This window comes from Gossypium arboreum, chromosome 10 (assembly GCF_025698485.1).
Source record: "Gossypium arboreum isolate Shixiya-1 chromosome 10, ASM2569848v2, whole genome shotgun sequence".
NCBI classification, from domain to species: domain Eukaryota; kingdom Viridiplantae; phylum Streptophyta; class Magnoliopsida; order Malvales; family Malvaceae; genus Gossypium; species Gossypium arboreum.
Genome location: NC_069079.1, coordinates 123560611 through 123577540, shown reverse-complemented (window position 1 = coordinate 123577540; position 16930 = coordinate 123560611). Strand labels below are relative to the sequence as shown.

General features: G+C 33.0%; 2 protein-coding genes across 3 annotated transcripts; both read right to left on the bottom strand.

Annotated features, from left to right (window-relative positions):
* Window positions 1-217: 217 nt before the first annotated feature.
* LOC108482153 (probable membrane-associated kinase regulator 4) lies at window positions 218-1541 on the bottom strand. Its single transcript, XM_017785267.2, has one exon. It carries the CDS (start codon window positions 1476-1478, stop codon window positions 471-473), a length of 1008 nt encoding a protein of 335 aa, XP_017640756.1. The 5' UTR covers window positions 1479-1541; the 3' UTR covers window positions 218-470.
* Window positions 1542-6169: 4628 nt separating this feature from the next.
* On the bottom strand, window positions 6170-16648 carry LOC108483392 (uncharacterized). 2 transcript variants are annotated; one of them, XM_017786767.2, is made up of 18 exons: window positions 16252-16648; window positions 15335-15544; window positions 14853-14948; window positions 13879-13931; window positions 13541-13637; window positions 13367-13440; window positions 12594-12699; window positions 10567-10677; window positions 10253-10329; window positions 9508-9574; window positions 8680-8745; window positions 8012-8119; window positions 7736-7866; window positions 7479-7545; window positions 7288-7355; window positions 7112-7205; window positions 6841-6908; window positions 6170-6716 (listed from the first exon to the last, which is right to left on the bottom strand). In XM_017786767.2, the coding sequence occupies exons 1-18, from the start codon at window positions 16399-16401 to the stop codon at window positions 6377-6379; spliced, it is 1983 nt and encodes a 660-aa protein (XP_017642256.1). In that variant the 5' UTR covers window positions 16402-16648; the 3' UTR covers window positions 6170-6376. The 2 variants fall into 2 exon arrangements, with proteins under 2 accessions (XP_017642256.1, XP_017642257.1); XM_017786768.2 differs by having other exon boundaries at window positions 15335-15552; window positions 16252-16381.
* Between the last annotated feature and the right edge of the window lie 282 nt (window positions 16649-16930).

Here is a 16930-nt window from a genome sequence, read left to right as displayed (position 1 = left end):
TTAACTTAATTTCAAGTAGTTGGATTATGAGAAGCTTAAAGTTTTGTTCAAGTTTCTTAGTCAAATATAGTAAGTGATGGTTGCACAAAGTTTAATGTAAACATCGAGATATATAATTATTGATGTCAGTTGAGTTGAGTGATAAAGAGTTCGATATTTTTAAAGTAAAACATTGAATTCGAATTTTGTAATTAAAAAAAAGTATTAGCAAACATCATTTTGGTACATTTTAAAGAAATTCACTCCATCGTCTTGAAAGAAACTTCCATAGAAACTTTATGATCTAACATATTACAAGACAATTTTGCATCAAACCTTGTTCTACTTCAAAAGCATGCCCCCTACCAAAATAGAAAATAATAACAAAAATCTACATTCTACTATTTTTATCTTTCACGTTATTCCGATTCTTCATTTTTCTTAAAAAACATTCGTATTTAATACATACTCGAATCCGAATAACGTTTTTTTTAGCCCCTGCAATGATCTGGCCTGTCTTGTTCTTCAAAAACAGGAATGTTAGAAGCTGACAAAGAATAATATCCAACTTCACCTACAATCTTAGTTGAGGCCATCATCTTTTGAGCTTGAGATCGTTTGCAATGTGCAATGGCTCCTTGGATTGGATTCTCGATTTCCGTATTAACGCTGCTGCTTCGTTTAAGAAACTGCAGGTAGGGAAACCCGTTTGAGCCATTCGAGTTTGAAGAAGAAGAAGACGATGATGATGATGATGATGAAGAAGTGGAAGACTTGTTCGTCAAAGAATAACCTTTCGTAGCCGCCATCGAGAACGATCTCCTATGACGATTACTATTACCATTACCGTCGCTATTGTCAACTAACTTCCCTTTGTCAGCATTATTTCGCTTTTTCGGTTTCGAAACCGTAGTTTGATTGCCATCTTTAGCCGCGGCGGATGATTCATCCGTGCAACCTGATTTTCCAAACAAGGCTTTGAGGTAAGCTCTCGAAGCCTTCAACTTTGAGCTGAGCTTGAGTTTTTTAGTCCAAGACTTCTTCGGGTTCTCATCGAAACATCGACTAACTTCCGTCTCGGTCGAGTACTCGTAGAACAACGACATCGACGAGTACTCATCCTGGTTCAGCTCTCTACTAACATAACACGAGTCACAAGGCGAGATATTGCAGGATTCAAACGGAGTGCTCGTCGAAGTCGGTGTCGTAACAGTAGTGGTTAATGGTGTGCCATACACTTCTTCAGCCACACAATTGTTGAAGTCACCATAACCCGAACCCGAAAATTGAAGCAGATGTGGAGGAAGATGAAGGGGAAGAAGCTTCCCGTTGTAAAAAAGTTCATCAGCTGGGGAACTTGTGGGTTCCTTTTCAATGGAAATTGAAGACATTTGGAATTCAAATTCCCTTGAATTCCTTGAATTTGTGAAATAATTGGAAAATGAAGTGATTTCCATGTCAATATATTCATCATCTTCTTCATTCTCAATGAAGCTCATTGCCGTATATTTTTTTTAATGCAAAGTTTTTTTGAGGGTTTGGAAAGAAAGAGAACTCATTCCACTTTTTATAAGCAAGAAAAATAACCGCTTGGTACGACTAATTTTCAGTAAAAGAATTAAATTAAATATGGGGTAAGGAAATAAAAATTATTTTATGGATACTTTTCATCACGAGAAAAGATTGTATGAAACTGTGATTTCACGTCATGTTTTTTTTAATGAGGGAATGACAAATCAAATTTTTCCTTCTAATTTTTAGTATTTTTAATTAGATTGTTTAATTTGTCATTCTCCTATTGGAAAGTGATAAAGGATGATATGGAATCACAGTTTCATACAATTTATTCTCTTTCATCACATCATTTATAGTCTCTTTTCAATTATTTAATGATATTTTAATATTTTTTTCATATTATTGACACATAATTTTGATTATTTTTTATCCAAAACCCTAAATCTCAAATCCTAAACTTCAAACTCAAAATTATGACCTTAAATCCTAAATCTTGAATCCGAACCTTAAACCTAATTCGAATTTGGAATTCAAGGTTCGAGATTGGGTTCAGGGTTCAAGGTAAAAAATTATCAAAATTATATGTTAATGACATGAAAAAATTAATAAAATAGTAATAAATAATTAGAAAAGAACCATAAATGATGTGGTGGGAAGGATTTATAAAATAATTTTGAAAGAAATATATTATTTTGTAAACTATTTCATATGGTTCCAAATATAAAAAAATAGGGACAATTATATATGGAAGTTATTCCAGTTGGGGGACCAACCCTTACACTAATGTTTGTTCTTTTTAATATGATAATATAAAAGAAATGGTTTGATTAGAGGACTAGGGACCAAAGTATTTGTTTGACATTTTCCTAATTCTTTCACTCACCCCAATCTTTTTCATTTTCCCTCAATTTTTTGTCTACTTTAACATGAATATATTCGTGTTTATTCAAGGCTCAAACTTGAATAATATAGCTCCCAGGGGTGAATAAAGGAGGCAGACAACGACATGGAACTCTAAGAAAAATGAAAAATTGCCTTTTAGTCCTTTCATGAGTGATAAAAGTAATGGTGAAATTGTACTATAACCCTTAAAAATGAAAAGATTTCTATTTAATTTTGTTAAATAATGAATTCATTAAGTTAATATATGATGAAATTTTACTTTGATCACTCTAAATTTTAATAATTCAATTCTAGCCCTCCCGAGGTAAATATGAGGGGGCAAACAGAACTCTTATAAATAGAGAAACTAAAAATTAAAACATAGTGAAATTACACTTTGTCTATGAAATTTTTTAATTCAGTCCTCTTATAAATAAAAAACTATAATTTAATATTTAGCACCCTAAAATGAAAAAAAATCTATTCAATCCCTTCAAAATGATAAAATTATAAATTAATACATAATAAACTTATATTTTAATCTATAAAAATTATAATTAAATTTCAATCCCTACTAAAAGAATTTCTAAATTTTCCCTTGCAACCCTCTTATTAAACTTCTAAATTGGCCTTCAAGAACAAATAGATAATGTGTGAGAACTTCAAGCCAAAAAGGTTCTAAATTGAAAGCAGCCCAAGTTTCAAAACCAGGTTTCCAGCATCATTCATCACCATAAATGCTTGCATGGCTTGTTCAAGAAAAATATAAGTAAAGTTAACTTTTTTATTATTATTAGTAAAATAAAATAATGTGATTAAAGAAGAAAGAAAAGCTAAACAACCACTTTTTATTAACATGTTTTCACTACTTTTTACTGGATTCCAGGGTTTGTTTTTTCAACTCGAGTTTCGGAAAACGATAAATAAAATTAACATCTGCAATCGTATTTTATTTTTTTACGGATAAAAAAAGGATAATATATTTTTATAAAAAAGGGGAAGACAATGAAAGAGTACTGGATGAGTTGTTGACATCAAGAAAGAAAGGAACAGATGATCCGACAGTTGATGGTGGATGGGGAATATATATCCTGTGAAACTCGAGGACCCTTCCTATTTTTATTTCTTTTCTTTGGGTTTTGGTTTTAAGCTTTGTCTTCCCTTTTAATACACTCTCTTCCACCCCACTTTTTTTATTTTTTTTTATTTTAACCCACTTACTTATGTTGTTTGTTCAATGGGATCCTTTCCTCCATTTAATTTGTAATTTAATTTGGTCCTTATGTATCAGTTTGTGTGATGGTTGATGTTCGATGTATATGTGATGATGGTATTTTTAACTTATGTATTAGTACTTGTAATTTGATAATGGTGATGTTTAGGTTGTTGAGTATTTTTCTCTCTCTCATAGATGGTGAAGCTTCTCTATTTATATGATATAGGTACTCATTCACTGATATGCCATACTAAGTAGGTTACACGCATATCAACACGCACTCTAGAATTAACACGTGTTTATGTAGTTCCATGCGCGATTTCATGTGTGACATCACAAGAGAATATCCTGTGAATACCCATTATCGTGCAAGTTCAGTCTGCGAGCTCGATAACATTTGACCCGAACCCATTCAAGTCCCATTCGAGTTTTAGGCCGATAATAATAAGTATCATAACAAAGGGCAAACCTTTTTCTTGGGTATGACTTGATTTTTGATTAAGTGTTGATATTTTTGGACTTCATCTTGAATGTACTAGTGTTTGTGTGGGTAGAGGAAGGTGGTTTCAAATTATAATTTATCAAGAATCAGAAATAGGAAAATTACATTTCAGCTACTGATTTTGGCTGAACTTCGTATTCTTCAATGTTTGAAACCTGATCTGGATCGGTTTTAAAAATTCTGCTTTACTATTTTAAATGACATTAAAATATTAAAAGACAAGTCAATTTTTTGTTGTGGATTTAATCCTTATATTTTAATTTGATTAATTTTAATCGTTATACTTTTTAAATTGATCAATTTTAGTCCCTTTACTTTTCAAATTTTAAAATTTTAGTCCTAACCTTAACAATAGTTGTTAAATTCATTCCGTTAAATTATGTTGTTAGTCATGTTCTTCAATTTGATCATTTTTAATCTTGATATTTTTTAAATTTTAAAGCTTCAATCTTAATGCAAACAACAATAATTAAATCCATTAACTAGCTTTTTTTTAACTTATGAAAACAAGAAGCTAACATAAAATTACATGTAATTATATATTTGTTGCATATGATCTTAGAACTAACATAATAAATTTAACAGTTACTGTTTACTTGGGGCTAAAGTTTCAAATTTTGAAAAGCAGATCAAACTAAAGTAAAGCTAAATCCACAACTCATACATGATACAAAGATTAATAACACAACTTAACCAAAAAATTATTTATTCAAAGAATTAAGTAAACCGACCTTTGGACATGGTACACTTTCCAAATCTTTTGATTTAGTCCTTTTATAAAAAAGTGATTTAGTCCTTTCGATTCAAAGGTTAATTCTAAAAAAATATCATTTCCTTGAATAATTAATTGCCGCCCATTAACTAAATAACACAGTAATTAAAGTTGTTTATGGACTAGGATGTCTTTACCTTCCCTACTCAAACCCAACCTAAGTTGAGTTAGGCATCCAAATTAAATAAAATTATTAGAAACTAGCTTTTATTATTATACGAAATAGCAAAAATCTTAAGCCGGTCCTGGTGAATTTTGTAAAATCTTAGCTACTGGACATAATTATGATAAACCGTACCTTGTCCATTTTCTTCATATATCTCTATTATTGAAACCATTTTCCCCTATCATTTTCCCCCTTAGCGGGTAAAGAAAAAATGTGTGTCCAAAACAAGCAACAATAAGGGAATTGCTAAGTTGATATGGGGCATAATTATGATAAACCCTACCTTGCTTAACACCTTGTGTCTTTAACAAGGCAATGGGTTACTAGACCTAAATAAAGCAATCATAAACCAAAAGTTAAAAACAATTTCGGATCCTATTGTCTGAGTTCCTGGATATGGATATGCGTTTGACATAATATATTCGACTTTTTAACCTCTTTTTTTTTCTTCAAAGTGGACCGGAAGAGGGGCATCGTTTGCCGGTTATCCGGCCAACACTGCCATCAGCAAAAGCAGAGTAAAAAACAGAAAACAGCACAGTTGCTAGAAAAGAATCTTTTGGAAGAAATAGTGGGGGTTGGAAAATTCTCAATCTCTCCCATCCCACTAGGTTCTGTTGAAAAGCAATGGAGCCCCCCTGCAAAATGATGGTGTTATGCTAAAGATAAGACAAATTCCAAATTTCTATATCAGGAAACCCTTTTTTTCGTTACAGCTATTTCTTTTTTCTTTTTTCATTGGGGTTCACTATTTCACTATTTGGAAACCTCCCCCCCCCCCCCCCACCCAAAGGCTCTCAGTTCATTCATCTTTCTTTTTACCTCTTTTCCTTTTCCTAGTGACAAATATCACACTTTCAAACAATGCGATGTTTTGTGTTTTGTGGCTGTGCTGCTTTTCTTAAAAGAATTCGTGATCGAGATAGATTCAGGCAAGAGTATGAGCTTCTAAATAATATGAGAAAGCTTATACAGTTGCATGCCAAATCCAAGACTCATACCAAATAACTCAAAAAGAAAGTTGAACCTTTCACATCTAACCCAACCCTATCACACCCTATCAGACCTACGAATTCTTCAACGCTTGAGAAATAATACAGTAAACTGTGAAGAGATGAACCCTGATACAGATTCATGTTTTCTACGAATTCCAGGATTACAGGTATTTACATAAGAATGAATAAATTGAGACCTGATCCAATGTTACAGAGGTAACAGTGAAAACCTTGATTCTAGAATGCAGGTTATACATATATCAATACATGTCATACTAGCACAAGGGCTTGCCTATTATAATATATAAGATAATTTTGACCGAGTTTCCACAAGGTTAAATTACCTGACCTATTTGCCTGGCACAGTATCACCAGTTCTCAGTTCCCTTTCAAGTTCATCAAACTCCCAATCACCTATCTCCTCGGTCGAGTAGTCTTGGCTACCCTTCCCAAACTCTGACTCCAGCTTTGCTAATTCTGCTGCAGGATCCAGCAATGGTTGTGCTTCAGCCTTTGCCTTTGTATTATCAGGTTTAGGTTGCGTCGATTCCAGAACCATCTGCATATTCTCGTTAGGAGTATCAATCTTTGGAGTCTCAATTTCCAAAGTTGGCCTTTCAATAGCTTCAAATTCCACTCTTAACTTTTCAATGTCATTGAATAATTCTTTAACCTTAGGGTCACCTTTCCTGGATAGAAGACCGGAAAATGGATTCACAAACCCCATTTAGAGGGAACCATGAAAACACAAGGATAGGAGTACACAGAGAAATTGGAAAGGATGAGTTTGTATGCAATATGTATATATCTAACCTTGAAAGTGTCTCGTGCTTACAAAACTGATCTTTCATGTTATCCACCACACTGAAGGTAGTTATAATCTGAAACAAGGAACTCGACAATGGTAAGAGGAAAAAAGACAGGGATTTAAACAAAAAGTGAATAAAACTAGTGAATAATAATTAATGAAGCAATATGTGGTTTCATCGTTGCAAAAAAAAAAAAAAAAAACCTCTAAAAGAAAATAAACGAGAGAAGGAAAAAAGGGAGGGAGAAAATATGCAGCAGCGGGGACTGAGTGTACCTTGGCTTCATAATCCAAATATTCCTCCTCAAGATGTTTCCTTGGGTTTAATTCTTTGGCATCCTCATCACTTGGACCAGAAGCCTTCTCTGATCTGTCTTTTCAGGGATAAAGATTTAGAAATTGCAGTAAAAATAAGTAGGCCAGAATTATTTATCTCAAACGATACAGATTACCTCTCATTTAACTTCTTCAGGTTCTCTACAAATTTACCAATACGACTAATGGGAGGGGTCAGCTCTTTCTGCAAAAGAGTATAAAGATTCCCAGAACAATGCATGAGAGAGAAAGAGAAAAGGAGCAAAGGTGGGAATTAACCACAACTTAAGTTCACAAAGTGTTTCATCAGTCAGAATGCATTGAATACCTTGTAATCAGAGAGAAGATTAAAGGCCAAGTCCACAAAGAAATCCTCATGTTGCTCCAATTCCTCACTGGAAAATGCAAACAAGTATCAACCAAAAAATTAAAAGAATCCAGTATTAAGTATTAAATTAATAGAATTAAGAACAGACTTCATAATATTCTCTTTCTTCGATGCAAGGAGTTCGAAAAACAGGATCAATGGAGGAGGATAATTAGAAAGATATTGTCCTAACAGAAGAAGAGTGTTGGATTACATACTTGATTTGCTTGTTCTTAGTTTCTGCATATGTGGACTGGATAAGCCAAGTATCTTCCAAGAAATTAATCCATGTATGGAGAACTTCAGCTTCTGCTCTACAAGCAGAAATGGAATTTGACAATTCATCTTCCTGTTAACATGCCAAAAAGAGTTATTAGATATTTGAATTTCAAACCATGAGACAGGACGTAAAATTATCAAGATGGAGTAATTTATATAAATTTTAGCTTTACATGATTAATATAGAAATTAGGTAAAAACACCCACATGCACACCTTTGTTTTCAAATGGGAAACAATCTGATTGTTAGCTTCGTTAAACTGATCTCTTTCTTCCCGGACATCACGTAGACGTGCATTAGCAGCAGCCAACGATATATTAACCTACGCACATTCCACCAAAATCGTAAAGGCCATAACCCAGAATCCACCTTTTTACACTAAAGGAAGTTAATAAACAGATAGAAATTTCTATGGCATGAACACAAAACGTAAAGTTTTCAAAGCCGCGTGGCTTGCATGGTTGTATGGGAGCTTCACTACTTCATAATTGGAAATAATAACCACTCATTACCAATCAAGTGGAGCCAATTATAATTTAAAATGGACTTAAGTAGAATAATGAAATAAACTGTATGGACAAATCATTCTTATATATGCCATAGCAATCTATTTGCAAAGCTTTAGTAACTTGTGAACTTCACCAATCACCCACAAAGAAAAAAAATATACAAAAGATCTGCTTCAGTAAAGTATACAGTCACCTCCAGCAACATGAATAAGTATAAATAAAAGAAACAAAAAATTATTAAAGTAAAAAGAGGGAACAATTCACTATATATGAAGGTAAAGAGAAACAAACATGTAAAAGCACGTTGCAGGAGATTTTTATAAATTTTCCAATGTGTAAGCAACAACTAGAAAACAGAGTGCAGTAGAATAACCTTTTTAAGCTCTGCTTCAAGTTCATCTCTTTGTTTCTCAAGCACTGAAATCTCAGCTACTATTTCCTGGATATCGTTCATTGGAAGAAAATGTCAGATTTTTCATCTAAAACAAGTTAATACGCCAAAACTCACAAGCTGGTTTGCCCAGATCTGCATGGTTTTCATTGTTTCAGTGAAAAGATAGTTTATGATGCTAATGAAATCCTAGGCAAAAACAGACAAATAAACCTTAAAGAATGGAACATCCTTAATTTCTACAACATAAATAATTCTTTTTATATATATGGACATGCATTTGGCCTTAATGCTTAAGCTATACAAATGGAGCTAGCCCTCTCCCATCCCATAAACCCACATCCTCAAGATGCAAAAATAAGACCACCAAATCGAGGCTCATCTTCTAACCAATACCAATGTCCCCTAGGAGACGTTTTGAACAGCATATAATGACATCTAATAACAGAATTATCACTGCTATGCAGTACCATGATGCATGAAATCATGAAAATATGGAAATAATCCTTTGAATGCCAATTTTAGATGATATCATCCAGTAAATAATTTGACATGTTCCATATTAAACCTCCCATGTCATCAGCCTTTGATTAGGAAGTGTACAAAATCCTCCGCAGCAGATCTACCTAAACTAGATCATGATTTTGACATCACATTTGATTATAGACAATAAGAAAACAACTAGCTATCAAGTTCCAGACAACTTCCTGAAATCAAATATTGTACTCCAACCTAAATTGCAAGATAATAAGATTTTCCTTTTTATCTAGCAGTGCAGAAAAAGAGAACACATCAGTGCAAGTAGACAACCTTCTCTTTTCCTTCAGCTTCATTTGCTTTGGCTACACGAACAGTCAGGGCCTCCTCCTTCTGAAGTCTGGCAATAATAAAACCAATGACCAGTATGCAACAATAACATATTTCAGGAAGATATTTAGATAATTCAAAGCAGAATCAGTTATAAAGAGCTTCAGATTGCTTTATATGTTGCTTCAGTGCTCAGTCTTCAAGAATTTCATCCAAAATCCAAATATTAAGCAGAAGTAGAAATATTCCAGGCAAGCACCCCCAAGCAATCACCAAAGATGGGATTCAAACAATTTTTGCCAATTAGCATGGCCCAGGGCTACCTTTTGCATCATTAATAATAAGATTGAGAAGGAAATTTAGGTCAAAGGTCATACATAAGACATAGGAGATATAAGTCACACCAAAGACTTAAGCAGACATCCTCTTAAAGCAACCATGAATTCTGGTCACTGTTAAAGTTTCAACCCATGTTTTCATAATAATCTTCATACTTTCTTGGAAGTTTTCAAGTAGGAGATATCTAGAAAAGGTCAAAGTAAATTGTACAATTTCAAACTGAACATCAATAACTGCAAATTTTCTTATAGTACCTAATGAGAGACTTTTAAAAAAAGAATCAGCCAGGCCTCACTAACCCTTAAACATAAAACAATATATCACATATAAATGCAGCTGCTATTCTAAAGTAACAGCATTGATAAAATCAAAAGTTACTCAGAACAACTCTAAAAGATCCTTGGCAAACCTGTGATCTGATATGCGTTTCTCAGCTTTTGCACAGGAACTTGCAAGAGATTCGGATAAGATCTTCAACTTATCAACCTGCTCAAAGAAACAATATAAAGTAGCAAGTTACAAACAGACGCCCCAAGAAATGCTGCATTTGCTAAAACAGATACCCATCTTCTATTTTTTTAGCTTCAACTGCAAAAAGATGATAAACCCCTAAATTAAATATTTTAGCTAGATGAAGCAAACTTTAACAGAAAGCAGGTTGCATATACATATTCGTGCATAGTAACCTAATCAGGAAACAACCAAATATCAAGAAATATATACCTTTTGAGCATGAATCTCAGGAGAGTCTCCGTTGTTTAGAGACTTCTTTTTCAGTAAAATCTTTTCCAATGTGGAACAGTTTCGTATATCTGCAAGTGCCTCTCTCAGAGCCTACCACAAAGATAAGGTGGTCAGATGTCATATTTTCCTCCAGGGGAAATGTATTGAGAAGCTCATATCTGTTTAAGTGGAAACGTAGCCACAGTAAAGATCACTAAATAAGTATAATCAGCTAGTAAATTAGAAACATTAGTAGCTTCAAAAAAATTCAGGACTTTTTAATTTTTCTTTGGGGAGGAGTAGGCCTTGTCAACTTGATTTCAAACTGTTGACAAGAGCTTGTAGCCACAGTAAAGATCACTAAATAAGTATAATCAGCTAGTAAATTAGAAACATGAGTAGCTTCAAAAAAAATCAGGACTTTTTAAATTTTCTTTGGGGAGGAGTAGGCCCTGTCAACTTGATTTCAAACTGTTGACAAGAGCTTGTAGAATTAGATATCATATAGAGCTCTAGGTTCTAGCATATCATGCTCTCGATCTTCAAGATGCATCTTGTCAAGAACATCAGCAACTTCAAATTTAATTCCACCCTCATTTAATTCAAGGGCAGGTACCAACAATCCTCCTACTACACAACTTGTAGTCGATAATCATGAATGGGGTTTTCTTCCTCACCAAGATCAGATTTATCAAGGAAACTACCTTCTGGTATGTCAAACTAGATGTGGGCACCTTCCAGAATCTCCATATGGGTTCCCACTTGTTCCTGTCGCAACCAAGCATAAATTGCACATGACGATTCTTCAACCACAAGTTTCACTGCATTCAATTATGTTTCTTGACATTGATTTCCTCTTCGTTGACCACAAGTGTATCAACCTACCTTAAGAGTAAACCCTAATATAAACCCTAGGAACTAATTAGGCTATGATACCAAAATTAATGTGGTTTAGGGGGAAACAACAGTAAACCAATGGAATTAGGGCTGAACAATCGAGTAAGAAAGAATATGGAACTCTAGAAAACGTGGGGCCGTGGAAAACCTCATGTTTCTCTCTATTAATTCAAAGAAAACAATATGAATAATGATACTCTGACTAATAAATATTTTACAACTTGTTTATAATATTCTTTCTAGCAAATAAATTTCTAATAGCCCTAGATTTAAACCCTAAAGATAACTAATAATCTTAGCCCTAGATCTAAACCCTAACGGTATCTTATAATCTTAGCTATCCATAATATATCAATAATTTATAAATGTTACTGAAATAAAAAATAATATTTAAAAGCTCATGTGTCACTCAACTATGAGTCTAAGCTGGTTTTTTGTTTGGTATATGAGTTATCAAGATGCACCAAAATGAGAGCAAATGAGACAAAAAGCAATCCATATAAAGACAATTTGCAGGGGTAATCAGTAAACAATGATTAGAACACTAACGGTATCTTAGCCCTAGATCTAAACACTAACGGTATCTTGTAATCTTGGCTATCCATAATATGTCAAAAATTTATAAATATTACTGAAATAAAAAAATAATATTTAAAAGCTCACGCGTCACTCCACTATGAGTCTAAGCTGGTTTTTTGTGAGAGAGAGAGAGAGAGAGCAGTCTGGGAAACACCCAGAACATATCATTCTGTGGCAAAGCAATATCAAATAACACTTATTCCAATAAGAAATCCAAGAGTTTCTGCCACATTCTTTTGCAGCTTTATCAAGTGCAAACAGATTATTCCACAACTGATACTTTAAAGAACCGTATGCAAGAGCAACAATGAAGCAAAAAGAATAATTAGCCTCAAGCAACTGCAAGATAAACAAGCAAATTAAACCAGTATAATGTTATACTAGCAATTTGATTTGTCCAGATTGAAAACTAACAGGAATTTTGAAAATCATTTCCCTGACATTAGACCAGATTTTCTACTTAACATACAATACAATACACTATAAATTCCAAACTTCCGCAAAATAGATAAGCAAAGTTTACCATAGCTCAAATTAAACTCATTGCTCACCTCGATAGTCACTTTAGCAGTCTTTTCTGATGCATTATCATGACCTTCTTTTGGTGTGCTCAACTTATTGAGTTTTTTCTTCAAATCAGAAGCTTCAATATCCGATCTGTCATTGGAGATGATAAGATACAAAATATTAATTTCTCTTGCTTAAGTAAGTGTAGCAATCAAAAACCTCAAATTTCAATATCTAAAATTTCTGGAAAATATGGTAGCTACACAACATGAGCCAAAAAATATGATACTGATTCCTCCTCTGTTAAAATAGGATAAGCAGGTAGATTTATGCCAACATAGATGCAAACTGGGCACATGAAAATATGATCAAAATTAACTTTTATTCATGTCTAACAGAAATATCTTAGCTAGATATTAGAAGTTAAAACTCATTCTAAGAGGGAAAATTACACTATAATTATTAAAGAAAAATTCAATTAGACACTGCCAAAAGCTATGTCACCCACTCAAGAGCGTTGAATATGGGTATCATCCATCACAGGTAAGCTCAAATTTTTTCAGTATTTATTATACAGTTGGAGAATCTTACCTCCGTACCCAAATCCAGATAGACATTGGATATGGGTGTTGGACATGGGTATTTTAGGAAAAATGAAGGGCCAGGGTAAAATAGTCCAGAAACATACAAGATGTTGGCATTGTCAGAAACATGAACCGAGAACCCAAAGCCAAAGTAGGGAAAACATAACAGGGAAGTGTAGGCATTATAACATGGGCTGAAGGACAGGAAATGGAAGTATTTTGTTTTGAACTACCTTAAAAGATCTGCACTGGTTTTCAACCCTGTTATGGCACTTTGCACAAACTGAAGCAGTTCCTCCCGTTTCACCTATAAATTTCCATGTTTGAGGAATAAAAGAAGGGAATAAATTAAACTTTGAATCTTTCTAAATTGCACTCAGAATGTAGCATGGGTTCCAACAAGTTACCAGCACTTCATCTTGGTAGCTAGAAAAGGCAAAAGCTAGATCCTGTATACTGCTGACTACAGCATTGTGAACTTCTTTTCCTCCAGTAAGGCAAAGCCTGCAGGTATTATTATTTAATTAAAGGAAATTACCAAAATCCTATTTAAGTTTCAGGCTAAATGTTCATAATAATAAATTATTTGTCCCACTTCACCAAACAAAACATACAAGAAAAGGCAGAAAATGAAATTATTCTGCATATGTTAGAAACAGTCACTTTTAAACTCTGTGATGGCAAAACCTCAACGTTGGCATTCCAGCGTATAATAAATCAATAGAGATAAAGTGAGAGGACTTACCGAAACATCTCCTGGAGCAGAGAAATCTCTTCCTCATTAGGAGCTTCAATAATCTGAAACATACAAAATATTTAACCTGCGTTAACCTCAATGATCAGGTATTCCAAAAGCATAAAAGTTAAATAGAAAAGTCCATGCCTTTGGAAATAGTAAGCTCTTTCATTCATGATATTAACTTGTTAGCTAATAATGACAAAAAGGTCTCACAAATTCTGAACATGGCTTGATAAAAATTACAGAAAATCAAACATACAATCTTACATGAAGACATCTAAGATACTCCAGCAGAAAAGATAACATGTCTATAAATAACTTAAATGTACTTATATTGATAGAACACAACAAACTAAGAGCTTTCTTATAATTTTCCTTAAAGATGATTCAATCATTAAAATTTCTACTTATTGCCATACTGAGCTCAGTAAATGTATCACTAAATTTTTTTGTTTTTATGATTTTGATAGCATAAGGCATAACAGGTATTGAAGGAGCTTCATAGCTTACTGTGTTTGATAGGATTTAATGATCTTAGAGAACATTTAAAGATTAAAGCTCCAGTTCTTGCATGGAACTAAAGACTAAGAACAATTTCCAGTAAAGCTGTTATAACCCTCGTGAAGTGCAGGAATTCGGCATTCATTTGTTTTTGTTTGGAAAATCATTACTCAGTTATCATTAAAAATATCAAAAACTTAACCAGGCCCATGATAAAATATAACTATCCGGATTGTTTATTTTAGTTTTTTTCTTTTTTCAGGGAAAGATTTAGATCCAGAATGACCACACCTGAAATGTTGACTTTTCCGAAACTTCATCTAATGCCTAATCCTCTAAAAATTAGTCAATATCAATGCTAGCAAAGCATAGAAATAAATGCCTAAAAATGTTTATGATACATTCAAGATTCTACATTATCTTGATGAATTCTGATTAAAAAGAAAATAGGAACAAATGACCAAGATACCAAATCATACCATAGATATTGTTATGCACTCCAAAGCCTGGCTTTGAAGGAAAACCTCTTGAAAATTCATCGGTGCATCCCCAATATCAGAGTCACAATACAAAACCTATCGATCATTAAAAATGATCAAAAGATAGAGTCATGACACAAGAAACTTATTCGAAATGTAGCATTAGTTCAGCAATTGAACCTATTTCAGGCACACAAACAATTAATCGACAGCATTAGTTTCAAAATGCAACAAATAAAAATACACTTCATGCAACAAATAAAAAGGAAATCTAAGGATATGACAATAAGGTATATTAAACTATTTAACCTAACTCATGAAAGAAACACAATATAATTTGATCTCAGACTACGCAACCAAAGTGAACCTACCTATCCCCTTGTTGAGCAGACATTGAAAAAAACATTTAATTTACAACTCAATAAGTAACACTTAATTCACTGCATTCAATTTGGTGTTTGTTAACAAAAGGAATAACTCACCAGTGACGGCCTTTTTGGGGTGTCCTTTGCTTCATCAGAAGCAAGAACTTCCTCAAGGCTCTTTTGACTGCCATCAGATAACTTCTCAATTTCTTTGAGTGCAACCAACCATCTTCTCAGCAGCATAGCTCTCTCAAAACCCCTACAAGAGATTGCTGCTTCCTCCAATCTTTTCACAGTTTGCCTTACACTTCTGATACTGCGAGACCCCTGCATAACTACGCAATTTAAGCAAGTCCAATAACAATACTATAGGATGCCAACAACAGGAAAAAGAATTTCTAAAAGTAAACAAGGTAAATAACTATCTAGAAGCGCATTAAATCAAGTCAGAAATGACAGCTGACTATGATGTGACATCTGACTAAATCACAAAGCTCTTACTTAATATCAGTTTACAACATCACAAGCCACATTTAACATTAGATCAAATAACAGCATAACAATATTACTTGAACGGGAAATTGCCAAATCCAATTAAAATTAAACAAAAAAATGCAGTAAAATATGTATATGGATGTGGCTAGTGTATAGAAAAATAATTTATTCCGCCAAAGAGACACATTTCTCCAATTATAATTCGATTTTAATCGCATTTTGTTGATTTAGAATTTAAAAAAAAAAAACCTGTCTAGATTATTACATACATTTCAGTATCTTCTAACTGAACAACCAAAACACACAATCAATTTTAAACCAAAATGAAAACGCTAAAACTATAATCTAGCAACTTCATAATAACAAATTAATTCTTATGAAAATAACTCTAAATTTCCAATTTTTAAAAAAGAAATCAACATTGCAAACCTTTCAAGCTAAAAAACCATTCAGCATGAAATTGCAACATGAAAACCTCAAACTGCAAATAAATAACATTTATAAAAATGAATGGCAAAAAGAAAAAAAAAAGAAATTACAATGCGATCTTGAAAGAGTTTGGCTCCTTCAGCGACAGCCTGGCCAGCATGATGAACAACAGTATCGGCATAGTTTTTGATGTTTCGCGTGATGTTATTATTGTTCCCAACCTCCACCGCTTTGTTCACCGCCGTTCTCAGCCACGACATTTCGTTTATTTTCTAGCTTTACCGCTAGGTCGATCAATGCAATTAGGTTTAAGCAATTTACTACTTTTTCTGTGAGGAAATTTTAGGGTTTTGGAGTTCTGAGACAGGAAATGGGGGAAAATGTGTTCTTCGATCGTTATTGTACTTTTTGTTCAAATGATGAAGTGTAAGAAAACGACGGCGTTAAATGTGGAATTCTAGGATGATGCGACGTGCTGTGACCAACAGATTTTTTTCTTTTTCTTTTCTTTTTATCTTAAAGCTAATTATGTAATTTTTTAATAATAAAAGGTTCAAAAAAAATTTATTGGGCATTGAAGTTGTTATTTACTTCTTTAACAATGGGTTATAACAACAAATTAAATAAATAAATTTACTCTTTATATTATTAAAAAATTAAATAAATTTAAATTATAATAAAATTAATATTTATAGTATAAAAATGAATTTAAAATTATTTTTATAATTACGATTCAATTCTAAAGAAAATATTTTATTAATAATATTATAAAACTTTAAAAATCTTAAC

Bases quoted from the DNA above. Each gene is read 5' to 3' on its own strand.
- LOC108482153 (XM_017785267.2), bottom strand. From the start codon at position 1,478: ATGAGCTTCATTGAGAATGAAGAAGATGATGAATATATTGACATGGAA.
- LOC108483392 (XM_017786767.2), bottom strand. From the start codon at position 16,401: ATGTCGTGGCTGAGAACGGCGGTGAACAAAGCGGTGGAGGTTGGGAAC. The intron at 10,678-12,593 runs GTGAGCAATGAG...TCTTTGTGGTAG, and splicing joins CTGCTAAAGTGACTATCGAG to GCTCTGAGAGAGGCACTTGC. The intron at 8,746-9,507 runs GTTGTCTACTTG...AACGATATCCAG, and splicing joins AAGCTGAAGGAAAAGAGAAG to GAAATAGTAGCTGAGATTTC.